This window comes from Osmerus eperlanus, chromosome 16, assembly GCF_963692335.1.
Source record: "Osmerus eperlanus chromosome 16, fOsmEpe2.1, whole genome shotgun sequence".
In the NCBI taxonomy this organism is placed as follows: domain Eukaryota; kingdom Metazoa; phylum Chordata; class Actinopteri; order Osmeriformes; family Osmeridae; genus Osmerus; species Osmerus eperlanus.
In genome coordinates this window covers 9,850,107-9,874,334 of record NC_085033.1, presented here as the reverse complement: position 1 = coordinate 9,874,334, position 24,228 = coordinate 9,850,107, and the positions used below count along the sequence as shown (strand labels likewise).

Here is a 24,228-nt window from a genome sequence, read left to right as displayed (position 1 = left end):
AAGCCAGTTAAGAGTCCTCCTTTGATCTTACAGTGCAACAGTGCCATCTAGCAATGTATGGAGGCACTACCACAAGTAGTTTTTTTTTTTTTTTACATTCAGTTTCTGTGGCATCGTCGACGGATGACGGAAATACAAAGGGGAATATGTCCCCCTCTAATATTGTGGAAGACTTCATACATCTTAGGTTTACCTCACTGTGAACAGGACAGTATAGCCAAGCTAGAACAGAGCGCTTGAGCGTTCCAGAGCTGGCACCTACACCAAGGATTGGCTGCAGCTGCTAGTCCTTCTGATGGAGCTCATCTCCCACAGCTCTCTCCAGCTTTGAGTGTTGGCCAAGACTATTACAGCTACAGTATGATCTGATTCCCTGACAACTGCCTTTGGCACTGAGGAATGATGAAGGACAAACAGAACATGCTGCCTATGCTCCCTACTGATACCTAAACAACACTAATGCAGTGTAAAATAATTCAACTACTCCGGTAAATAGGCCTCCTATTACTAGAAATATGTAATCCGTCATGCTTTCCCACTTCAACAAGCGAACATCTAACATCCTGGCTGTCATTAAAACATAAACAGAACATACAGTAGTTCCTGGCACTACATGGATCTTTCCTTGTAATGTGTCCAGTCTGCCTATTGTAGTAAAGGCTACCCAAACACCAACAAGTCCTGGGTGGCTGTCTCACTCATGTCTTACCAATGAAGGCATTTGTAGTTGAGATCAATGTGCCTGCTGTGTCTATCCAGCTCCATGGCAACTGGTGTCCAGCGTGTCTCATCATCATAAAACATGTATGCCCTCTCTCCAAACAGCGTCCTAACAAGCCACTTGCGCTCATTTGATAGCGGTCATTAAAATTTAGTGAATGGGGCTAAGAATGGCCCAGCTATCAAGTTCCTCATGCAGGCAGCAGATTAATTTTTCAACGTTCTATTACGTTTCAACGTTCCATCGGCTGGCGCCTCTGCAGACGTCCCGTGACTGTGTGTTCGGACACTGATGTGCCATTTCTCTGATGTTGCAACTGAATACAAAGCCTTTCTTAAACCAATAGAACAGTAACATGACTTTCTGGATGGTTGTACTTGTTCAGCTGCTGTTATTTATTGGCAAGTCGGTCTCAAAAAAAGGTAAGTTGATGTATTTTAGGAGTACTGCGTTGGGTTATACATTTCAGTGGTTAGATTGTGTGATTTTATTTGAACTGGTTAATGCCCCTTAGTCTATATACATGTGTGTTTTGTGTCAGGCACACTTTTAGAACATACCTTCTTTGTTTTGATTAAATTGCCAATAAATATTAGTACCTCAACAGTATCTGTTTTATATTGGGATGCAGGGCTTGCAATACAACACAGCCACAATGTACAACCTCTTACAAGCTACTAGTCAGGCCATGTTGTGATATTGGTAAACAGTACATTATAGACTCATTTCTTCAATCATTTCTTAAAAGTGTAGGTGTCAAATGTGGTGGAATCCTCTCAGCTTCCTCTGGCAACATATCAAGCCCCAACTTCCCTGGACTGTACCCCTACGACATCGAGTGTGCCTGGCTGATTGTGGTCGCAGAGGGCTCCTCTGTCCTCCTCACTTTCCAGCACTTTGAGCTGGAGTACCATGTCGGCTGCGCCTATGATTACATCAAAATCTACAATGGCGTCTCTGAGGATGAGGGGAACCTCCTGGGGACATTCTGTGGTGAAGTCTCCCCACCCCAGTTCACATCGTCATGGAACGTCATGTCCATTATCTTCCACTCAGACCGCCACGTGGCCCACAGGGGGTTCTCTGTGGGCTACAGGAAAGGTGGATATGCATGTTGGGAATTGTCTAATTTCCCTGGAGTGCTACAGAGTTAAAAATGTTTATATAACACATCACTTAATAATATAACTAATTGAGTGCGCTACAGCAGGGGAGCCTTCTTATTTGAAAGTTTGTTTAATATTGTTCAATATTAAAGTACTATGCATCTTAATGTGGGACTTGTATACAACCTCAGTCAGTTGCTGTGTTACCACAGTAACCACATCCCACCTCTCCCTATAGATATGTGTGGTGGAGTTTTAACTGGCCTGTCGGGAATCATCTCCAGCCCGGGCTACCCTCAGGAATACACCAACAATGCAAATTGCTCCTGGACCATTCACGTATCCAATCGCAGTGTGGTCACGCTGGTCTTCCTGGACTTCCAGCTTGAGAACAATGAGGGTTGCAATTTTGATTTTGTGGCCCTCTTTGATGGCCCCACCATCACACATCGTCATCTGGGGAACTACTGTGGAGGAGACAAACCTCCAAATATGGTCACCACCTCCAACCAACTGCTTGTGGTCTTTAATTCCGACTTCAACATTGGTGGAAGGGGGTTCAAAGCTTACTACTACTCAGGTAAGAGGTTTAACACTAAGATATGTATCTCTACACCTAAATGACAATGTTCTTGAGTTACTTACAAACTATTTATTTATTGTCATGGATTGATAAACTGAATATCCATTGTCAGGTGAATGCCAGCAGGTCCTTTCTGAAGTGAATGACAACTTTACCAGCCCAAACTACCCCAGCATCTACCCCAACAACATCAACTGCCACTGGATCATTAACTTGGCAGAGGGCTACCGGATCAAACTATCTTTCCCTGTCATAGAGTTAGAGGAAAGGAACAGCCTAACAGACGAGTGTGACTACGATTCTGTTGTGGTGTTTGACGGGAATAGCCAAACAGACCCAATTCTAGGCCACTGGTGTGGTTTTGAACACCCTCCGTATCTGATCTCCAAGGGCAACCAGCTGCTGGTTGTCCTCAGTACCGACAGAAATTATGCTTATAAAGGGTTCTCTGCCTCCTATATTGGAGGTGAGTGTCTAATCCATGACTGTCCCCATTTTCTCTCATAATGTATCCTGTCTTGACCTCCTTTCAACATGTAAAGACTACCTGAGGGTAAAAACATGATATTTTCTTATGGCTGTTAACTGCACATCTTGTTTTACTTCTCAACCCAAGTGGTACCAGTGAACATTAGCTGCACAAGAACAGAATTTTCCATCCAGATAGCCCAGCAGTCTGTACCTCAGCTGGGCCGTGAGAATATCTACCTGGGTAACCCCTCCTGCACTGCCCAGTTGACAGCAACTACCTACAAGATACTTGCCCGCTTTGTCAATTGTGGCACAGCAGGTAAGGTAAGTTTCACATTCCTCTCTCACCACTTTTCACTACTTAATTATCACATTGTTACACATTATTGCGGCCTTTATATTATTGGGATTTAAAAAGAACACCAGTTCAACTCTAGCTTCGGATCCATTTCAGTCACAAAACAGATTCTTTATCAATACTGATAATACCGAAATACTGTAGAACTTTTGCACTTCGGATGATGATCTTCTGCTGTACGTTCTGCACTATTTGTACGTCACTTTGGAAGGAAATGTCTACTAAATGAATAAAATGTAAATAACACAATGGCTTCTACCCTTGCAGAAACGCCGGAACATCACCATGCTGGTAAACACACTATACATCGACTTCTCTGAGGGGAAGCAGCAGAATGTCCAGGAGTACGAGGTGCAGTGCGATGCCCAGAAGAAACAGGCCACCGTGTCCATCATATCTACGGAGGAGCGCAACCGCTACAACGAGCTGGCTCGCCAGGCGGAGAGCGCCAGCAGCGGGGGGGTGGGGGCGACCAACTCTGAGCCTCACGACCCCAGTGACATCGTCTTCATCAGCATCTGTGTGCTGGCTGTCATTCTTATGGTGATCGCCATTGTGTGGCTAGTGCTGCTTTAGTGTATTCCTTCTCCTCCCCCCTGCCCAAGATCTAAGCCAGAACATTGTAGAGCGTAATATTTTCATTAAGAAGTGTAATTTTTTTAAACTAAAATGTACAAGACATCCGAATGTTATGTATGGCACATATTCCTTCATCCACATTCTTGGCATGACAGCATACAAATGCAAGTATAACTGACACTAATATTTATCAACACTCATCTCATAAAAAATAAGAAATTAAAAACAAGTATGTGCTCTGACTTCTCGAATGTTTAAAAGGGTGACTTCCTTATACCAGTGGCTTAAACGTTGAGTCTTATGCTGGCCTTTTGGCACAGGCATTATTTCTTGTGGTTGGTGACCAGCTGGTTGACTGAGATCTTGCTGTCCTTTACCTCATTTCTGATCTCAGGCTTGTGTTTGAAAGCAAAGACCAATGCTCTCACAGTCCGTCTGTATGAGCCGCTGACCAGCCGCGAGCTCTGGTGGAACACCTCTCTCTCTATGTTGTCAACGAGCCCACAATCAACCTGAAAGGGTTACATCAAGTTAAGATCACCACATCTTGCATCAAAGGATGAATACTGGGCACTAAATGGACATTTAGTGAAGGGTTTGTATCAACAGTGTAAGGATTATACTCTGCTGCAGCAATTTTCTCACCTTTACATCCAGTGTTTCGGCCATAAGTCTCCTTGCATTGTTTCTGAGTGTTTCAGACTGTTTGTCACTGCGGACCTCAATAGAAGGTTTGTTGGCATTCTCTTCTATAAATGTCCTCCACTGAGTGTAGACCTCTTTAGCCAATGAGCTCACCTCTGGATCAGCATGCTTGCGCATTTTGTTAACAGTGTGACCTGATGGAGAAGCTTCATCAGACCTTGTTTCTACAGAACTGCGATGTCAACTACAGTAAGTGCAGTGTTTGAAGGAATTGACCAATGTGGAATATTAGAAACAAAACAGCCTACCTATTTTTGTTGACTTCAGAATCTCCTTTGACGGCATCTTCTTGTTTAACTCAGTCAGGGCAAGCACCAGATTCTCCTTGGTCTGTTTTGGCAGCTGCAACATTGCCTTGTACCGCTCAAAGTCCTCTATAACAACCACTCTCTGGTTTGGAGACATGGTGAAGGATTAGGCTTTTGAATTTCACGACATATTATCTCAGGTGCAATGGTACATCTAAAAAAGTTGTTCCCTTCCCCAATCTCCCGTCAGGTCTATAAAATTACTTTGGACCAGGTCGATGTAGAATTGTCTAACCCTGTACCAATTCTCTGTGAAGGAGCGAGAACTAGTAAGGGGAGACTGTAAGCATTGTTGAACAAATTACCCTCTAGGCCTTTGAATACACATCAAGTCGTTATGAGAATGAACATTTTACAGCTAAAATACTGTTCATAAATCTTACCTTGAGAGACTCAATAGTTGCTTGTCGATAAACCTTTTCTTTGTCTTTTGTGTCTTTGGTTGTTTTCCTGTTGGGTAGTCGCACGACAAACTTGTCCATTTCCATTCAATTCACACTCTGTATATTGTCGGTTATAAATGTACTCCTTACTAACACCGTGTTCCTAGTTTGTGGATTATGTATACAGTCATTGAAAAAAATTTAGACCCAATGCGCTGTTTGCTTGCAAGACTTCCGTACAATTAAAATATTTCGTTCTGTAAGCCAGGACCGCACAGTGATGGACGGGTGGCCGCTGTTGCGTGAGGGCAGATACTAGTTGAGGCTACTGTGACCGAGCCATTATCAACTATATTGTGTGTTTACTTCATGTGCATTGGGATAGTTGGTTATGCAATATAAATGTTCCAACTCACGACCAGACCATGCATTGATTTCAGAGGTCTGCTCCGCTCTTCCTGAAAGATGATGTAACACAAAACGAGTAGACCTAACAAAACGAACAAGGAAGAAGACTCGCTACTGGCACTGTTTGTTTAGATTTTCAGCGAGGCAAAAATGGGGAGCTTTAGGATCTTCGAATGCATTGCGATGTTGTGCTTGGTGCTTGCGTGTACTACTGCGTCTGAAGATGTGTTTGATGGCGTTTTGGGAAATACTGCATCTTGCCACAAAACATGTCAAATGACATACAGTTTGCACACTTATCCCCGAGTGAGTTACGTTAATCAAGCTAGCTTTAGCTAGGCTAGTAGCCTGGCTGACTGGTTTAGCAAACTACTAATGCTAGCTACTAGCTAAATGTTGTTTTGATGGCGAGGTACTAAGCTAGCCAGTACTTCGTATTTAAATAACGTTAATCCACCTAAACCATTAGCTTGTATACAAATGTTTTATAATGTACTTTCCGAGGTTGTGTTTGATAGTCTACAACGTTCGACAGCAAACAAATTATGGTGAAGAAAAATAATTACTCGCTCAATGGCCAGCTACTGTACTGTAGCTAACAATGTTTGTTTTTTGTTTTTGCAGGAGGAGGAACTATACGCTTGTCAGAGGGGTTGCCGTCTGTTCTCCATTTGCCAATTTGTTGGCGACAGCGACGAACTGAATCAAACCAAAGCCGAGTGTGATTCAAGTAAGACTGTCTGAATGAAACATGTGAATTAAACATTAGTCTGTGTTTTGTGATCAAATAATTATACATGAGGTTGAAACCAGACCATAAAGCATATACCTGTGAAACAGGTATTATGACAATAACAATATTGACAGTAAATTATTCTTGTTAATAAATTGGTCTGGTAATATGTGAATTTGTTAATCCCCAGTAACAAGGCTATCCGTGACATTATTATTGTTCAAATAAATGAGTTCTGTTGTTTACTGTTTTTCACAGCTTGTCGTGAAGCTTACACCAAGTCAGATGAGCAATATGCATGCCACTTGGGTTGCCAGAATCAACTCCCATTTGCTGAACAAAGACAAGAGCAGGTAACAGTTACAGTCTGTTTCAGATTATCCACCACATTATTAACGGATTAGAATGTCAACAAACTTGACACAAGATGGAGTCCAATTTCTCCATGTTTGGTTGCCTTATAGTTGCTGGCCATGATGCCAAGGATCCACCTGTTGTACCCCCTGACATTGGTCAGAGGATTCTGGGATGATGTCATGAGCCAAGCCCAGAACTTCATTACCTCATCATGGACATTCTACCTCCAAGCAGATGATGGCAAAGTAGTCATATTTCAGGTAATGTACTATCTGTGGCTAGTGTGTCATGTCATGCAAAACAAGAAATATCCCACAACTGAACTGTTTTCTATTAATCCAGTTGTACATTTAGCCTGCATTGGACATTAATACATTTGTTAAATAATTCTATAGAAAATTTGTAGGATTTATTTAAGGAATTTAGTTTGCATTCTGGTTCACAGTCAGAACCACAATTCCAGTTTGCTCCCCAGTTTGAGCTGCAGAAAGAGGAGGACAAAGGAGAATCACCTCAGACCCGTAAGCCCTCCTGTGTTGTCTTAAACCCATATCAAAAAATAAATAAATTGGAATCAAGACAATACAATTGTAATCACAGTAATCGACACATGAACAGTGATAGAAACAACCTGTCTTTCTTGCTCCTAATGAAGCTTTGAGCAACCTTGTATACAAGGACTACCACCGCAGCTTCATCCAGGAGAGGGACAGGGATATGTTCATAGGCCGGAGTGCCTCAGAGGATGACTACAACCTCTTCAGCTGCCTCTCAAGGTTTGTTGGCTAAGATGTTGTTAGTACCTAGTACTCTACTCAAGGATTTGTAGAAACAGGTGGACTAGAAGCAGTCTTAAATAGGATGTGTACTAATATTTGATTCCTAAATGGTTGTGCTTTTTATTTTGTATTTTAGGAACCCTTGGCTGCCTGGATGGATTCTGACCACAACCCTGATACTGTCTGTTCTGGTCCTGATTTGGATATGCTGTGCTACAGTGGCGACAGCTGTGGACCAATATGTACCTGCAGAGGTCAGTCTATAGCCAAATCCAAAACTATCAAATAAACTGAGTATTAAAACGCAACATGAAACCAAAGGCTGAAACCCAATCAAATCCTCCTTCCCCGTCTCTGACTTTAGAAGCTGAGCATCTATGGAGATATGGAGTATGCCAAGGAAGAGAAGCTGACTCCTTACCCAGCATCCTCTCTGGTGATCATTAGCTCCCGAGGGGGTGAGGAAGAAGCCGGACCTCTTCCCTCCAAAGTGAATCTGGATCAGTCCAACATCTAGGGGTTAAATCTCTCATGTAGTCTTACTTTTCTTTGCACTACACCCTCTGTCTAAATTGTCTAAATAACTGCTTCCAGCTTATTTCTAATGGCTGTACTTGTCCTGCTCTCAAAATGTGGAATATGGAGTGGTGGTAATTTCTGTATATTGGAATAAGCTAATTGAGGCAGTAAACTTTACATTTAATGAGGACAAAAGTAGCTTTGAAGGATTTATTTCTTTAATTTGTGGTGTTTTCACATACCTTGGTGTGCTATATTATTGAATAATGTTGTGTTGATGAACTATTTTCGACTTGGGAGTTCGGGTTTCAAATAATTGGGTATGCGGTGGGCTTTGCTTTTAATTCTGTCTCCATTTGTGTTTTAGTGTTTTATTTAGTGGACACAGGGGTTTCTAATTGTGATATACAACAACTTCAATTAGTTTGAGACTTGACAGCGCATAGGTATTTGTCAGTTCACTATTCTGTATTATGGATAAATTAATCTGAATAAATAAATTGTTGAGTTGAATTGGTAGAAATTGTTTCTTGTTTCCTGTTCAAATGTGTGTATTATCAAGCTGTACCCTAAGCTCAACGGTCAAACTTGTAAGACGTTAACAATGGTCTTATGGGCATGTCTAAGCTGGCAAAGGGGAGACTGTTTGTAAATGGTTACCAAGTAACTATCACTGAGCCTCCCAATCATGTAAACTTAGGAGCTGATGAGTTTAGCCAAAGAGAAGTAAAACATATTTCAAAGATGGAATGAATGCTCATTTAAAGACATTAAGAAACTATGAAATCAAACAGGACCCATCCACAGGTAATTTAAGTTTAAAAATTGTTTTCTGTAAAAGCAGCATATAGCTAAACTAAGATAATTTGCCAGCAATCAAATCGAATGCATATAACCTGTTGCTCCTTTGCTGTATTAGCAAAATAACGTGTTTCATTCCCTTCTTTTTAAAGCAGAGACCTTTTGTTGACGATTCCTTCGAATCAGCAGAGGAGGGTGAGGACACTTACTAATTACAACACTGTCAAATGTAGACAATCTCCTTACCTTTACATTTTTGTGAATAATTATGTTATTGGGCCCTAGTGACAGGTTCCATTTTAACATGAAAAATACCCATTGCTTAATTAGCAGAACTTTAAGTTGCTTTTAAAAGTGTTCTGTAGTTGGATGTTCTCCCCCTGCTCTGTAGATTGCTGTGGAGATTGTGATGGTTGCCAGTGTTGTAGCAGAAGAGCTATCTGTATCTCCTCTGTTGTACTACTGGTTCTTGCCCTGGCAGTGGTGGGTGTCATTCTCACTTTAATCTTTGGCATTCCAAAACGTCCTCCTGGTAAGATATGGGGTTGAGATATGGAGCAAAACACAAGCTTAGTGTGTTAGCACAAGTTTAATTCTAAGTGTTAGAATTGGTGTTCACCTTTGATTAAGTTAAATGATTAGTTGAATGCCCTGCAGTGAATCGTGCCTGCAGGACAGCAGACAACAGGACAGGGTTCTTGTGTGATGACCGAGTGACTTGCATCCCACCCTCTGATCTGTGTGACGGGGCTGTGAACTGTCAGAGCGGCGCTGACGAGGACAAAGACATGTGCAGTAAATCACCATTTTCACAATTTCTATGTCTGTTTCTCCTCAAAAACCAGGAGCTACCTTCAACTTCTGAATCACATCCTGGCAAGTATGCTCTTTGATGATGAATGCTTTTCAGGGGATCTACCTGACAGCCTTCCAGCAGGTCTAGTGTTTCGATGTGGAAACCCTCAGTTTTGGATCTTCATTGACAAAAAATGTAATCACATCAATGACTGTGGAGACTGCTCAGATGAGATTGGAGTCTGTGAGTTTACTTTTACCTCTAATATATTAATAATGACCACCATTATAGTTTACATAAATCCTATAAAATGAAATGTTATACTTACTGGTCCATCCTCTCCTATAGATGCTGGATGTCCACCTACCTGTAGGGTAGGATGGTGGTTCTGTACCCCAGTGGAATTCCAGTACTGCAATTGCATTCCTCGTAGTTTATGCCAAAATGGCCAGCAGAACTGCTTTGATTGGTCTGATGAGTACATCTGTCCTAAACCCAGCTAGCCACTATGCTCCTGGTTCATTCAAGACAAATTCAAGATTCATTTTCATTGAAGAATTTTATTTCTAAAAGTGCATGAAATTACCCAAACATTTGATCAAACCCTAAGAACCTTGGGTTGGAAATGCTATTACACAAGTTTGTATAAAATATGTGAGTATGTAAGGCTGTCGGATGTATGCATTAGTAGCTGTTTAACAGCTTCAAGTCCTCCTCAGAGAGTGCTGAAGGGGAGAAACGTTTTGCCGAGGGGCAGTAGGTGCCACTCTCCCCAAGCTCCGGTTTACGCTGCCTTTTGTTAGTCTTCTGCAACAAGGGCTTTGTGTGACTATTTATGTTTCCTGGAAGTTCAGCCCCATGTGTGTGGGCGTGTGTTGCTTTATGAAAATGAAGCCTCTCCGTCGATTCCTTGTCCTCCTTGTTCCACACCAAAGGTGATGCAGTCAGTACTCCTTGGATGAACTTTTCCCTACCAACTGGACAGCACAAATTTAGATGGCAATTGGGGTCAAACTGCAAATTTTGTCACAGCAAATATGGTCACTGTGATAGAGACTGGACAACCTTTAAAATATTAATGTCTGCTAAATGGATAAATGTAATATGACAACAGTTAAACAGTTATTTAACGTACAAAAGCGAGACGCTGCAGTACTTGAATCCTGTGCCTTCTTCTGTTTTGGCAGCTGTGTTGCACTGGTTTCCCACTGGTTTATTACCTGTCAAATGTAAAATGATTTAAAACATTTTTGTACAAAGTACACTGATTAAAATTGAACATTGTGAATGTACATTAAATACATTTGTAGACTTGCCTGTTCTGCCCACCCTTCAGTTTTACAACACATATGGTCAAATACTTGCAGTGGTTTCTCAGACAGAATCAACCCAGTTGTCTCCCACAATTTTTTCTTGAGTGATGTGCTGAGCTGGAAAAGTATTAAATATAATTGTAAATTCAAATTACGACCAAATTATAGATGACTAATTATAGGGTTATGCCCTGCAAACAAATGTCACCTTCATATGTGTTCCTGATAAATCAAGCCCTTGAAGCTTTGGAAGGCATGTGAGATATCCTATGGCCCTTTCTGAGATGGGGTTGTCTGTGGAAAAGAGAAACTACACAAAGTCACATAACACTGATTTGCCTGTACACATTACGGATGGTCAGAACCAAGATTGAAGAGGACAGTATTGCAGTCACTCACAGGACAGACCCAGCAGCTGCAGGTTGTTCAGTCCCCTCTTCATCATCCTGACAGGTGCAGTCAGTCTCTGAAGGCCCTCATCTGAGAGACTGTTACCCCCAAGGAAGAGATTAGCAAGACTTCTGAAAAAAAAAAGAACAGGCCTTTTAGATTATACTTTTAACCATGACAACTCACCATTGTGCCCCGCGTCTACTCTTACCTGGACAGTAAGTCAGACGTGAGATGTACGAAAATGTCGTGGTTGTCTCCTAGCCTGCAGCCAAAGAGATCTAGACTTTTTAAACTACTGAACTTTTTTATTTCCTCCAGCTTTTCTGAAAGTAAAGGGAACCTGGTGGAATTCAATAAAAAAAAATCAAGGTTATTATCAATTGAAAGGTGGGTGGTGTAATGATAAAAGGAAAGATTGCAATACCGCACCTATTTCGAAGACAAAGGGAGCTTAGGACAATTTCCCCATAAGCGTCGCTGAAGACTTGCAGAGCCCGGGGCGCAGTCACTGGATCTGAGAATACTTGCTTCTCTTCGGCGGCAACAAAAAGTCTGTCCCCAACTTGTTCGGGGAAACCAACAAGGCTGTCAACATGATGGATATTGTCCGCTATAAACAGCAAAGAGAGGTCATATAGGGTTTTGGCCGTGTATCTCAAACTGCCCTCTTTGTTATACGTGAAAACGAAGTGTTCTTTTTTCATTCTAAGAGGATTTGTCGGTCTATTGCATGATGATTCTTGTTTAGTCTCCGCGAGGACTATGCCGTTGACGCGACGAAGTTGGCCTCTCTCGCGAACGTAGACAGTAGCAGAATCTAAATCAACCATAATCTCAAATAGCCTACCCAGAACATATAAACCTGACGATTGACCCAAACTGGAAACCGAACCGGACCCGTTGACTCACTATTTATCGTATTGCTTAAGGTATATATCTATCAGGGGCAGTTAGCTCTGTAGCTACGTTAAGTCTTGGGGAAAGTTTCATGCAGCCCAATGCAATACAGTCGACGCATCATTCTTGCACAGGTATACATGTTTTTCAGTAGAAGAAGAGCTGCGCTTAGCTACTTATCAAAATAAAGGTTTCTTATGTTTTGTTAAGACGTCTCCTCCTAACAAGCGTCGGTTTATATAGATATTTATTATAAATAACAGGAATAGGTTACTACACAATTGTACAATTATATGTAGCTTAAATATATCCGCAAGAGGACGCAGTTGTTTTCTTGTAGACTTTCATTTTGAAAATACAATTAGCCGGAACAGGAACAGGAACGGAACAGTTTGCATTTGTTTACATATTTGGACTTGCCTACTTGAGGTTGTGTTCGTGGAAGAAATCAAACGTTTGCCAAATTTAGGGAGTAAGTTGGTAAAATGATTTATTAACTAGCGGGTTGTAAAAATGTCACCACGTTAAAAATTGTAGATTTTTATCCAAAATGATGGTGCGAAGGTCGATTCTTAGTTTACGTAGCTACATACTGTACTGAAAAGCCTGCATTTTTCTTTGCTTTCTAGTCTACTGTATTTGTAGCTGGTGTTTTGCTCAAACAGCAAAAAGTCACCATCTAATTGTAGTGTACTACTAGCTATATCATATCATATGCTCTAAACTAAGCCAAAGAAAGTTATAGCTTTAAATTAGCCCTAACGTTACGTTGTGAAACTTGATAACATGATGTACTGTATCCAAATACAGGTGCTACTCTGGAAATCTGATCACCCTAGCCTCCAAAATGGCCACGACCAGTGATTTTCACTTGCAATTTCAAGGCGAGTGGACACTGTGCTACTTTGATTGACCTGGTTGGTTACTTTGGATGAGTGATTTGAAAGTGGTATTTGACCATGTGTTACATTTGATCTTTGGTATATATTGAGTTTGTTCTTCTTGCTTATATCCAATCAATTAGAGTTTGATGATGCTGAAAACCTGCTGGGAGGTAATAGGGATGCAACAACAATCAGCATTGATGATGCTGGTCACAAACCTCAGCAGCAAAAAAGGCATGCTGGCATGCCTTTTGAGAATGATGAAGACACACTGGCAAATGATGACAAGACTGAAGTGAGGCTAGTTTTAGAATGTACTTAAATCATCCTATGTCAAAGATCTTCATAACATTTGTAAACATGATTTGAAAATGTCACACAGCAATAACTTAGTTCACTTTTAATGTTTGTCTCCTCAGCTACTGTCAGGTCAGAAGAAAAGTGCTCCTTTCTGGACATTTGATTACTACCAAACATTTTTTGATGTTGAAACTCATCAGGTAGTGATCTAGGCATACCACACAAATGTGTTTCCTTTTAGGTCAATGCAATAGGGTAAACATGGATTTATATAGTCTAAATACATTTGTGTAAAGTGCATGCAGTTGTTCATAGTCCATCCTTAGTTCCTTGTAATAAAAAGAAGATATTCTTCTAGGTGAAGGATAGAATCATTGGGTCCTTACTGCCATGGCCTGGAAAAAACTTTGTTCGCCTGTACATCCGCAACAACCCTGATCTCTATGGTTAGTAGCAATTTTATTGTTTAAATCCTTGACCCATGTTAAGACATGCAGTCATGAATGCTAGTATTAACTTTGTTCTATTTATAATTATTTAAATGTTTGTGTGTGCTTTTAGGGCCATTCTGGATTTGTGCGACTCTTGTATTTGCCATTGCTATAAGTGGAAATATCTCAAATTTCCTGGTCCATTTGGGTCAACCAAAGTATAAATATGTGCCAGAGTTTCGGAAAGGTAAGTATTTAAATTTATTTTTTCATTAGGCTCACATTTTTCAAAAATATGTCACACAAGTGTGGTTAATAACAGAAATGTGTTTGATTTTCCAGTGACCATAGCTGCGACAGCTATATATAGTTATGCTTGGTTGGTACCTCTTGCTCTCTGGGGTCTCCTGATGTGGCGAAACACTAAAGTCATGAACTTGGTGTCCTACTCCTTTCTGGAGATTGTCTGTGTGTATGGATATTCTCTTTCCATTTACATACCTGCAGTGGTAAGTGCTTGAATGAGCTCCTGTTGAAAATACTGCAACAATTTCAGTTAATTTAGGTTTACTGGGTTTTTGTGCTTGTCATGTTTTGTATCGAGATTACAAATGAGGTGTACATTTTTTATACAATAGAATAGAGGGAGTTCATGAACTGTTTTGTCCTATTTTGCTGATGTCAGGTGCTGTGGATCATACCATATGATGGGGTGAGGTGGTGCTCTATTGTGGTGGCCCTGTGTCTCTCTGGCTCTGTTCTGGCTTTGACGTTTTGGCCTGCAGTCAGGGATGACCGCCCCAGGGTTGCCATAGCGATCATGTCAGCCATTGTGGCTCTGCATACACTGCTGGCGGTTGGTTGTAAGGTAATGTTACTTTCAGTGTTGCATTCAGAGATTAAACTAATTGGTCCACCAAATAATACAGTGTAATGGCTTTGAGGAAATCCATACCAAACCATGCCCGTATCCTGATTTGACAACCCCCATCTTGATTGACCTAATTTTCTTCACCTGGTTGCCCTCATTGACATAAGCAATTACATGATAATGCAATGATCTAATTTTGTTCCGGGCCAAATTACCTCAGTTAGTGGGCAACGGCATTGACCCAGCTAGCTGTGTTTGATATTAGACGCTATACTAGACTGCCATTTTTGGAGTGATCTTCCTATGCGTGTGAAAGGATTATACCCAGAGGTGTCAAGTTATTAGTTTACCTTTGGGAGGCTGGCTGCTCAATGGAAACAATGACCCTGGCTGTCTACTGGCATGGAAGGAAGCCATTTGGTACACTCCCATGTGTGGTGGCAGCCAGCTATCAGGGTATTGGATGTCTGCTTACATATACATAGAGGATTAGTCTACATAGTGTTGTGGTCAGGGATGTGGAGGTAGAACAAAAGGTGGTTGAAACTTGTGTGAACTTGTCGAAATGATTTGCTGTTCAAATGATTAATTTTTATTGATCAACATTTTTGTTCTAGGCTTACTTCTTTAGCACACCAGAAGCTGAAGGCCCTGCTGATATCTCCAAGGCTTTACTGGTCACACTGGCACACTAAATCTGTGTGCTGTCTAAAGGTTTTTGTGAACAGATGTTTTTTTTTTACACATTTACACATTATCTTAACACCATCAGTCAGTATCTACATTTTATATAAATGAATGTAGACATTCGACTTAAAGTCCTTTGCTGTCTCTAGTATAATGTATTTTCACAATGACCTGTTCAACATCTGATACCAGGCTTCCTCTAGGCTACATGATTTCTCCTTCCCAAAGCAAGTGTGATTCTTTTTCAATTGCAGGTTCTCCTGTTGCCTTATTAGAGAGAATCTGAGTGCTGTGGCAATGAAGTCATGGGTCATCTGGATTTCACCTACACTTGGTCCCTCTGTTTAAGTCCTCAAGAAACAGTGTACAAACATGGTCCAGTTGGCATGACCTCTGAAATTAAACACTGGTAGAAAATGTTATTTCGTATGAGATGGACTTTAAACTGCCTTAAGATATACAGCTCTGGAAAAATTGAGACAATTGAGTGAGGAACAGAAGGATAACATTTAATAGGCCACTCAAAATTTTACCCTTCTGTTCCTCACTAAAAATTGTCCTTCTCAACTTTTTTTTAAATGAAAGAAAAAGGTGCAGTGGTCTCAAATTCAATGTCGTCATCTAAATATTTTAATGTTAAATATTTATTTGAATGTGATATAGATAAAGCACTGTGTAATGAAGAATGAGATGTATAAAACAACCTTTTTATTTACATTGTTATGGGGTCAAGGCTATTGAATCTTGGTTATGTGCATATAGACACACTGAAACTAATGCTTAGTGTATGATTTATTGGGTATTATATTAATACAGTTTATATACATAACTACTGCTTTTCTTATCCTGTTCAGTATGTAAGTATTTTCAATGTAATGCCAAAGTTCAGTTTCAAACTAGAATTATGTCTTTATCGCGTGGGCTTTTTATTATAATTTAAATGTAATGCTATGATTGATACACGGAATTTGTCGATTAATGCATTCATGTTTCCTATTTAACGGCGGGAACATTGTTCTTGTAGGACCAAATTGCATGGGAATATAAATCTGGTGTAGAAAGATGGTAACTAAAATAATATAATGGGGGTTTTCAAGGTTAATTAATAAGAGTAATTGTGAGTAAAATAGTTGCATTAGTAATGTTATGGAAATTGGGGAAAGTGGATTTGTATACCCGTTGTCAGTTGTGTTGATGTAAATCGGTACATTTATACAATTTGACAGTTGAATTATTTAAAGGAGAGATTGTAACTAATAGGGACTAAAGTAATTGCAAAGTTTCAAGGTCAGCACCAGTTCTTTTTTAAAGGACTTTTGTATGTGGATGTTTTCAATATATCTGGCAACCTTTTCTGAAAAGTTGTTTTGTCTGTGGTCATTGATAAAATCTACCGTATCATTGCATCCAAGATACCTCCAGGACAGGTACAACAAAGGTATTATTTACGATCCTTATCTCCCAACCAAGAACACAACATATTTTGAGATGTATAATGTATAAAACATCCCAGTTGGCAGGGATGTGTGTGCTTCAGGGATTTTTCCAGCATTATTAGGGATTCTAAGTATTTAGCCTAATTAACAAAATAGAAAAATTGTGTCACTTGAAACTGGTGTCAAAGGGGTGGTGTGCCCTAATTAATGGTCATTCTAGCCTCAGCCTTGAGTTACACTGAAGCTGGCTCCCACTGATAACCCTCGGAGAGGAATGTCAACTGCTTCAGTCTAGCCATGCAGTTAGCTGTTTCCCTCTATAGAAGTGGATTTAACAATGGATAGTAATACATGTTAACTCCTGTGATTTACAGCATATAATAAAGGATCTCTGCGAGGCTCATGTGGATGAAGGTATGAGAATAACTTAAACCATGTTTTAAGTGTGATTCTTAGAACCGGTAAAACAAGTATGGCTACTTCAAATGGGAAAGGTGAGAAAGTGTCCAAATTTGAGACTTTGAAACTTTTGGAAAAATGCCGAAAAGAAAGAGACGATGCAATCCTCAGAGAGAATGCTCTTCGGGAAAAACTGAGACAATACGAATCCAGAATGCGTTCAACAGAGGCACTTAAACAGAAACTGAAGACCTTGATACTGGATAATAAAGAGCTGCGGAAAATGGTGAAGACACTCCGGCAGGAGATAGGACTTGAGGCCAGTCCCAAATTCAACGGGAAATCCACAAAGGACATAATTCATGATTTTCATGAGAAGGAACGTCAATGCAGTTCCTTGGTTGAAAAAACAGGAAAATTGAGTTTGACTATTGATGATTTAACATCGGAATTGGCAAACACTGTTACCTCTAAAACTCTATTGGAAGATCAGGTGCAATCATTGCAGCAAAATCTAAAGGACATGACAAACAACCAGCGACGTTTACTGAAATTGTGGGAGGACAAGAAGTCTCAAAGAGAGCAGCTCACTCTACCCGCAATTGCTCAAAGACCCGGACAGAAACCAATAGCCCATAAATCAATCCAGACACAGACAGAGATGTCAATCAACCCTGCTCAGAAGCTTCCAATCAACGCATTTGAAACCAAACCATTCCGCCGCGATACAGAGAAAAAATCAAGTTTAGAAAAGATAGAAAAAAGAGGTTTACCAACATTTGGAAATGGCTTTGGAAATGGAAATCATCATCGGGACAAGACTGCTTTTGTTCATGATGACACTAAATGAATCAAAAATGTATGGACTTACAGAGACCAGATGTTTAAATGATTAACAGGTTACAGTAATCGATAGTAGGCCTATAGTTAATCTAATTTGTTGTAAAACACGACCAATAGGGATTAAAATGACTGACGAACGAACAACGAAATTAACTGAATATTGATTTATGCCATAGAAATGTCAGTCCACTGAAACTATTACTGCAGATTACCGTTTTGTAAATGTATTTTTTGTGTTTCAGTGTAGGACTCTGTTTTTATTAGCATAAAGATCAGCTAAATAAATAGTTAATTGTTTCGTGGACCTTTTTTATACAAATAACAAATTTGTTGAATTAACATATCTAATAACATCAATTTTTATAGAAATTACATACTTTCGTTTAGTCGTGTACCGACTGTGACTGAGTTTTAGGACTAGGTTTCCAAGAAGTTTCACTAGAATCCAGGCAATATGAGGGGCGAACCTAAAATTGGGGCCTGACGGGGTCCTTGAGTGCATGTGGCGCGCGATATGGGAAAGTGTCCTGCGAGCAGGAGAATGGAACTTGTTTAGGTTCGCCTTTATCCTAACACCATGTTTTCTGTTGACCAAAGCTGGTTTGTGCGTAAGGTAAGTTCAACTGGTCGTAAATAAAACCACACATTAAGTGGTATTGCAAGCTAACGAGGTATTTAGCAAACTGCTGAGCTGAAAATGTTGAGCTAACGCTACCAGCTGACCGTAGCTAGCTAGCTAACTTTGGCGGTGGCTAATTTGAATTAGACTTTTTACTACTAGCTATCTAGACATACAGTCGAAAACACTTAATTGACGATCACATGTACTGATGAAGTATTAAAAGTGTATGGTTGCAGGTTATATATTGGAGAGCAGCGGCCAGTGTAGCCTGGGCTGTGATGCTGCTGCCACCAACCACAACTGTATTTGTGGTTCTGAGCAGATTCAGCCTACTCCACCCTATTCAGTGGATATCAGGTAAGTAACCAGAACAACTCACTCATGCACACCGAACTGATAGACATGCATAGTTTACACAATGCTCACAGTGTATTCTAATGACAAACATTTTTATTTGATCTCCAGATTGCCTGGACCTATTGACTAGTACAAGTGCTATCTTCTCCTTCATTCTGCTGTGTGGTGTGATCCTGGTTGTTGGCTTCTTCAACCTGGAATATTACATGGGTGAGTGACAGCCTAGAGAAACTGTAAAACACAGAAGAGTGGATTTGAGAGGCCCTGCTACGAGGCCTACTTTTTAAATTGACATGGTATTAGAGCTTGTGTACTTTTACTCTCTACCAGTTGTCCCATCTATTGCCTGCTCCAAGATTGCCTTGTTGGGCCAGCTGCTCCATCCTCGGCAGTTTGTACACTCCCTGGTCCACTGTATATTGGGAATAATAGTGTCTTGGTGCTGTGCTGTCACCATTGGGGGGAGATACCGGACATTGGGATACCCTTGCACACAGGGAGAAGGGTAAGTCATTGAAAACAATGTAACCCACATTATTCTTTGTGTTCACATTCAGTTTAGTCTAAATCAACATTTCTATGATTTGGTCTCTGGTTTTGGTAGTTCCTCTCAGATGTGCCTGAATGAGTACCACCTCTTCCTGCTTCTTGCTGGCACCTTCATTGGATACAGTCATAGCCTTGTGGGTGTGGTCCATAACATGAACTACGTATCTTTCCACACTGTTCAGGTAATCCCCCTCTGTCAACTGTGTCATATACATGGTTGCATAACAGCCATTGATTTAATCATTTTGTTTGGACGGCACTGGCCATGAATATTTTTCTCATGTTTTATTTATATTTTCCAGCAATACAAATATCTCTGCTTTAAGGGAACACTACCTTCAATAATAAAGTGCAGTGCCACTCAGGCCCTTTACTCAGTCCGGAACTTCATTGCCCTCTATTTCTTTTTGGGTAAGTGTTCTTTGCTTCTCTCTGGGAATATTTTTTTTTTGTGGATAATTGAATCAATGGTTAAGTTGTGTTCTTGTCACTATATGACAGGATATGCCCCAAAAGCATGGATCTGTAAAACACTGGATCTTCAAATAAACAGGTCAGTTCTTGTATGTTATTACACGCCAGATTACAATGACATCAACAAAATCTGTATTCATTTTATTTTGAATCTGCTGCACATTATTTTGTCTCTGCTCCCAGCTCTGTCCACTCTCTGGATACAGTGGCTGGTCTCCTGGACCTCTCTCTGCTGTACCACCTGTGGATCAGCGGCACCTTCCTCCTCTTCACCTGGTACATCACAGTGCTGCTCTTCAGGATCTTCATCACAGAGGTAGCTACTAGTCTGCCCGTTTCATATTTCCAAAGACTTACTTTCTGCTCTGGTGTTAGTTTGTTTCCTGCATCTTTACTTTCCATTGGTAAATGCAACAGTAAAGGACACCGCTTTTCATATTGTGAACATCTTCCTCAATATGCTTTTGGTTATAAGTGTCTTAATTGACTCACAGGTGTACAGCTTTCCAGTACAGTCAACCTTCGCTGAGGAGGTAAATCAGTGCCTACCTAAAGTCATCATCGGCAAGCAACCGATGATATTAAAGGTAACCACAATTTTACTTTGTTCAGTGCAAAATTAAGTTCCATTGACGTTACTATGATCTTATTCTATATGTGTATGATGTGTTTGTCTGCTGTCAGTTTCTGTTTTGAATGTCTGTTGTCTTTTCCAGTTTTTAGCTCTGCAGGACTTGGCACTTTTGTCCCAACACTCACCTTCACGACGCTCAGAGGTCTTCAGTCTCAGCCAGCCAGGTCTGTCCACTTACCTTGCTCAAAATCCTGATGGATTGCTAATAAATACCCCCCATTTGACTACCATGGTTGTGTGACTGTCCTAGGTGGCCATCCTCATAACTGGAATGCCCTCAGTAAAGAGTGTCTCTCTCTGCTGGCTGACCTGACCCAGAGGCTGGTGGCCCATCATGAGACTGTAGCCACCAACGGCAGGGCCAAGACGCAGTCAAGTGGCAGCTCCACCAAGTCCACCTCATCAGAAAGCTCCGGTACAGGCCAATACAGACATGATAACTGATGTATGAGATATCTGAATGATAGAACGATGAACTTACAGGCATGGCTATTCTTTCAATAAAAACAAAACAAAACCTAGTGACGTTGGGTACAGAAGATTTGAAGACCCCTCGTCCCAACGCTCTCATCCGAACCCCCGGCTCTGTCTTCATGGGCTCCTCCATGGGGCGTCTGCGGGGACCTCTTACCGCCCCGTTCACCCCTGACCTGGACAGTCCCTTCTCCTCCCCTGCACTGCGGCACCTGGCAGCCTCCAGGGTGCCTTCATCCCCCTGGTTTGGGACGGTCCAGAGCCCCCACATCGTGAGGAGGTGTCCCAAGCTCTGGTCTGCCTCCACGGGTATGTCTGCAGGGCTTCTTGGACATGACTGATGCTGTGTGGAGGTCCTGGGCTGGAGCTGCAGTGTAGCCGATGGCCTTTGTGGTTATGGCAGTATGCTGCAGCACGCTCTGGACCGAGATTATAACAGGGGTGGCCCAAATAAGCCTGCCCTGGCAGTTACAGGTGTGAGCATGTATCCAGCTGCTTTTTGCTCATGTATGATGCTGCAGACAAACATTCGTTTTTTAATGAATACCTGGTAACGGAAGCCTTTGCTTTCTACTGTTACATAATTGTGTATTCATTTCGTATTAGATGGTTGTGTATTAGGGTCATGTTTCTTTTGCTCATCTTGATGTATGACTGTACCCAGACTCCCAGACACACGACAGTCCTCCCGCATCCCCGGCTCCAGCCCCCAGCCCCACACAGACTGAGAAGAAGCCCAGCTTCCTGGCCCAGTTCCTCCAGAACAGGAAGGACCAGGTACTGTCCACTTATCACACTCCAGCTACATGATGGATGATGTTCTAACATTCATTCCTTGGGGGGGAAAAAATCAGAAAATAGACAAAGCTTCATGTTTTAAACTCAATTGTCCCATTCAGGTTACAAATTTCTTGGCAAGACGTGGGTTGATTATGTATTTGTTGAACAAGGTAAGATTGTGTGTGCATGCATCGTCCGACCGGGAGTGGCTCACTGCATGCTCATTTAATTGACTTTAATAACTCACAGAAAATCGACTTTGAGTTGGTGATTAATTTACATATGTAGTAAAGCATCGACTTAGTAGCTGTCTGGTGTGGTTACTAATGAGGTCATGATTCTTCCTCAAAGGAATCTCTGCTATTAACCATAGATCTCAGACTACCAATTTATAGAACACGAACCTTTTAGATTTACCAAACATATTGCCTAGGATGGTTTGAGATGGAGGTCTTTTGCTTGTTGGATGAATAAGCTCCAGTAACGCTGTACCAGTCACTTGTGCTTGTAGTAAACCAGCATGACAAACTTCTTGGTAGTGTTCTCTCAGTAGGACTAGACTCATTCTAACATTGTCTTTGTGTATGTAGTGCATGCCACCCTTGTAGATGTAGTGCATGGTTTACATCCCTGTCACGTATTACCAGTTTCCTGTGCATCCAAGGATTCCTGTCCATCTGATTACACTCATTGCCTGCTGTAGAGAAATGCTGGTACAAAATAAAAAACATTGATTGGTAGATTACCGCCTGCCTGAGTTACATATTTGAGTTCTAACACACTTAAGATGAAATCCTACCTTGAAGTAACTCAGGCTTGTTATGAAAGTCTCTCCTGATGGATAAATGAGGTTGAGGGATGACCAGCTTGTTTGTGCACCCTCTATCTCCCCTGCAGCTCCCAGAGGCCACTAGTCAAGCCCTCTTCGCTGACAGCCAATCACACATTTGGGCACTAGAAGGTCTGTTGATATCATATGTGTATTCAGTGTGTGCTGATAACATTTCCACGTTGTTCATCAACGATGGTGGATCATTCATAAATGTGCTTGTTGGAAAGATGAACCTATGTCTTATTGAGTGGCAACTGCTATTCTGTTTCTTTCCCTCATCCTTCTCTTCCAGGCCTGTCTCACTTGGTGGTAGCCTCGTACTCGGAGGACAGGTTTGGAGTGGTGCAGACTTCCCTACCCAGCATTCTGAGCAGCATGCTGCTCTTACAAGAGGTAAGCTGCTGGGGTTTACTAACTCTGAAAGCTTGTGTTCGAAGTTGTTCGTGTCACATTGAGCTCTATGCCAGTATTATAGACTTTGCTTCACTTCTCTCCAGGCGGTGGACAGGCACTTTAAGCTGCCCCATGCATCCAGTAAGGCAGCCAGGTCCACCTGCAGCATAGGAGACTCAAGCTATAAAACCTTACGCTTTGCTCTCAGGGCCACCCTCAAGACTGCCATCTACAGGATAACCACCACTTTCAGGGAACACCTTAAGTAAGGCTGCCTTTCTTCTATGGACAAAATGGCTGTCCTGGACTTGTTTGAATATAATCCCAAATGTTTATATATGTTGGATGCTTGTATTTCAGTTTAACCTGCAGTGTGAATGAGATGATTTCTTAATTTGTTTTTGTCTTCAGTGCTGTACAGTTGTCTGCAGAGCATCGGAAGAGACTGCAGCATTTCCTGGAGTACAAAGAATAAAGTATGCTGTGGATGCTGTTCCCCTTGGACTTCTATGAAGTTTGTTGTGTTGGTTATGCAATGTGCCGGCCCTCCATTTTATGATTGTTCTATTTGTTAGACTGGTGAAAAGTTGATTTTGTTTTAATACCTATATCAAAACAATGAATAAATAAGGGCTTTGTATTTAAAATCATGTACAGTTGCTTTTGGTTACATTCTTAAACCCATGTCCTTTTTGTATTAAACTAATGCAGAGATTGGGTAGAGAGATTAGCATTTTTTCACTCTGAAAAAACTGCAAATAGTCAACAATTTACAAAGGAGGTATACCCCATATTTGTCTGTTTTTGTTAATATGCTGTAATATAAAATATTATGCGGATGTTGAAAGTGCATACATTGCTGTCATACATGTACAACAGTTGACGTGAATGAGTCGAGTGAGATTTTTTTGTTCAGTGAAATCAAATTTGGAATGTGAACAAGATAAAGAATAAAATATTTTCAATAGATACATTTGGCTTTTGCTAGAACACTAAATCCACAGCATTGGTCTGCATGGAGATAATAAAGGCAGCAGAGGTCGCTGCCTCGC

The 24,228-nt window shown here is 41.1% G+C and overlaps 7 protein-coding genes across 12 annotated transcripts; 5 read left to right on the top strand and 2 right to left on the bottom strand.

Annotated features, from left to right (window-relative positions):
- Nucleotides 1-961: 961 nt before the first annotated feature.
- cdcp2 (CUB domain containing protein 2) lies at nt 962-3,815 on the top strand. The gene is made up of 6 exons (XM_062480751.1): nt 962-1,143; nt 1,475-1,822; nt 2,066-2,407; nt 2,523-2,876; nt 3,027-3,205; nt 3,507-3,815. Exons 1-6 carry the CDS (start codon nt 1,077-1,079, stop codon nt 3,813-3,815), a joined length of 1,599 nt encoding a protein of 532 aa, XP_062336735.1. The 5' UTR covers nt 962-1,076.
- tceanc2 (transcription elongation factor A (SII) N-terminal and central domain containing 2) lies at nt 3,707-5,465 on the bottom strand. 2 transcript variants are annotated; one of them, XM_062480748.1, is made up of 5 exons: nt 5,215-5,465; nt 4,772-4,913; nt 4,464-4,657; nt 4,196-4,330; nt 3,707-3,846 (listed from the first exon to the last, which is right to left on the bottom strand). In XM_062480748.1, exons 1-5 carry the CDS (start codon nt 5,317-5,319, stop codon nt 3,778-3,780), a joined length of 645 nt encoding a protein of 214 aa, XP_062336732.1. In that variant the 5' UTR covers nt 5,320-5,465; the 3' UTR covers nt 3,707-3,777. The 2 variants fall into 2 exon arrangements, with proteins under 2 accessions (XP_062336732.1, XP_062336733.1); XM_062480749.1 differs by lacking the exon at nt 3,707-3,846 and having other exon boundaries at nt 3,889-4,330; nt 5,215-5,461.
- A 228-nt stretch (nt 5,466-5,693) lies between these two features.
- Nucleotides 5,694-8,523, top strand: tmem59 (transmembrane protein 59). Its single transcript, XM_062480747.1, has 8 exons — nt 5,694-5,928; nt 6,247-6,352; nt 6,614-6,708; nt 6,820-6,972; nt 7,158-7,233; nt 7,368-7,488; nt 7,628-7,745; nt 7,856-8,523. Exons 1-8 carry the CDS (start codon nt 5,773-5,775, stop codon nt 8,006-8,008), a joined length of 978 nt encoding a protein of 325 aa, XP_062336731.1. The 5' UTR covers nt 5,694-5,772; the 3' UTR covers nt 8,009-8,523.
- Nucleotides 8,524-8,656: 133 nt separating this feature from the next.
- Nucleotides 8,657-10,575, top strand: LOC134036038 (low-density lipoprotein receptor class A domain-containing protein 1-like). The gene is made up of 6 exons (XM_062480750.1): nt 8,657-8,817; nt 8,964-9,006; nt 9,203-9,343; nt 9,469-9,606; nt 9,722-9,850; nt 9,956-10,575. The coding sequence occupies exons 1-6, from the start codon at nt 8,791-8,793 to the stop codon at nt 10,108-10,110; spliced, it is 633 nt and encodes a 210-aa protein (XP_062336734.1). The 5' UTR covers nt 8,657-8,790; the 3' UTR covers nt 10,111-10,575.
- On the bottom strand, nt 10,152-12,337 carry lrrc42 (leucine rich repeat containing 42). 2 transcript variants are annotated; one of them, XM_062480745.1, is made up of 7 exons: nt 11,743-12,337; nt 11,522-11,653; nt 11,320-11,441; nt 11,129-11,214; nt 10,924-11,037; nt 10,743-10,827; nt 10,152-10,584 (listed from the first exon to the last, which is right to left on the bottom strand). In XM_062480745.1, the coding sequence occupies exons 1-7, from the start codon at nt 12,141-12,143 to the stop codon at nt 10,292-10,294; spliced, it is 1,233 nt and encodes a 410-aa protein (XP_062336729.1). In that variant the 5' UTR covers nt 12,144-12,337; the 3' UTR covers nt 10,152-10,291. The 2 variants fall into 2 exon arrangements, with proteins under 2 accessions (XP_062336729.1, XP_062336730.1); XM_062480746.1 differs by having other exon boundaries at nt 11,320-11,438.
- A 244-nt stretch (nt 12,338-12,581) lies between these two features.
- Nucleotides 12,582-18,346, top strand: zgc:113691 (uncharacterized protein LOC503529 homolog). 3 transcript variants are annotated; one of them, XM_062481688.1, is made up of 10 exons: nt 12,582-12,682; nt 13,021-13,094; nt 13,235-13,389; nt 13,514-13,594; nt 13,753-13,840; nt 13,956-14,072; nt 14,168-14,334; nt 14,511-14,693; nt 15,314-15,410; nt 15,638-16,086. In XM_062481688.1, the coding sequence occupies exons 2-9, from the start codon at nt 13,058-13,060 to the stop codon at nt 15,389-15,391; spliced, it is 906 nt and encodes a 301-aa protein (XP_062337672.1). In that variant the 5' UTR covers nt 12,582-12,682; nt 13,021-13,057; the 3' UTR covers nt 15,392-15,410; nt 15,638-16,086. The 3 variants fall into 3 exon arrangements, with proteins under 3 accessions (XP_062337672.1, XP_062337673.1, XP_062337674.1); XM_062481689.1 differs by having other exon boundaries at nt 12,672-12,690; XM_062481690.1 differs by lacking the exons at nt 12,582-12,682; nt 13,021-13,094; nt 13,235-13,389; ... (3 more) ...; nt 14,168-14,334; nt 14,511-14,693 and adding an exon at nt 14,702-15,152 and having other exon boundaries at nt 15,638-18,346.
- A 170-nt stretch (nt 18,347-18,516) lies between these two features.
- On the top strand, nt 18,517-24,147 carry ndc1 (NDC1 transmembrane nucleoporin). 2 transcript variants are annotated; one of them, XM_062481938.1, is made up of 18 exons: nt 18,517-18,674; nt 18,920-19,040; nt 19,149-19,250; nt 19,371-19,545; nt 19,645-19,771; nt 19,892-20,000; nt 20,091-20,142; nt 20,247-20,379; nt 20,558-20,650; nt 20,780-20,861; nt 20,948-21,112; nt 21,220-21,480; nt 21,836-21,948; nt 22,071-22,121; nt 22,849-22,912; nt 23,076-23,176; nt 23,281-23,441; nt 23,588-24,147. In XM_062481938.1, exons 1-18 carry the CDS (start codon nt 18,639-18,641, stop codon nt 23,649-23,651), a joined length of 2,010 nt encoding a protein of 669 aa, XP_062337922.1. In that variant the 5' UTR covers nt 18,517-18,638; the 3' UTR covers nt 23,652-24,147. The 2 variants fall into 2 exon arrangements, with proteins under 2 accessions (XP_062337922.1, XP_062337924.1); XM_062481940.1 differs by lacking the exon at nt 22,071-22,121.
- Nucleotides 24,148-24,228: the final 81 nt, after the last annotated feature.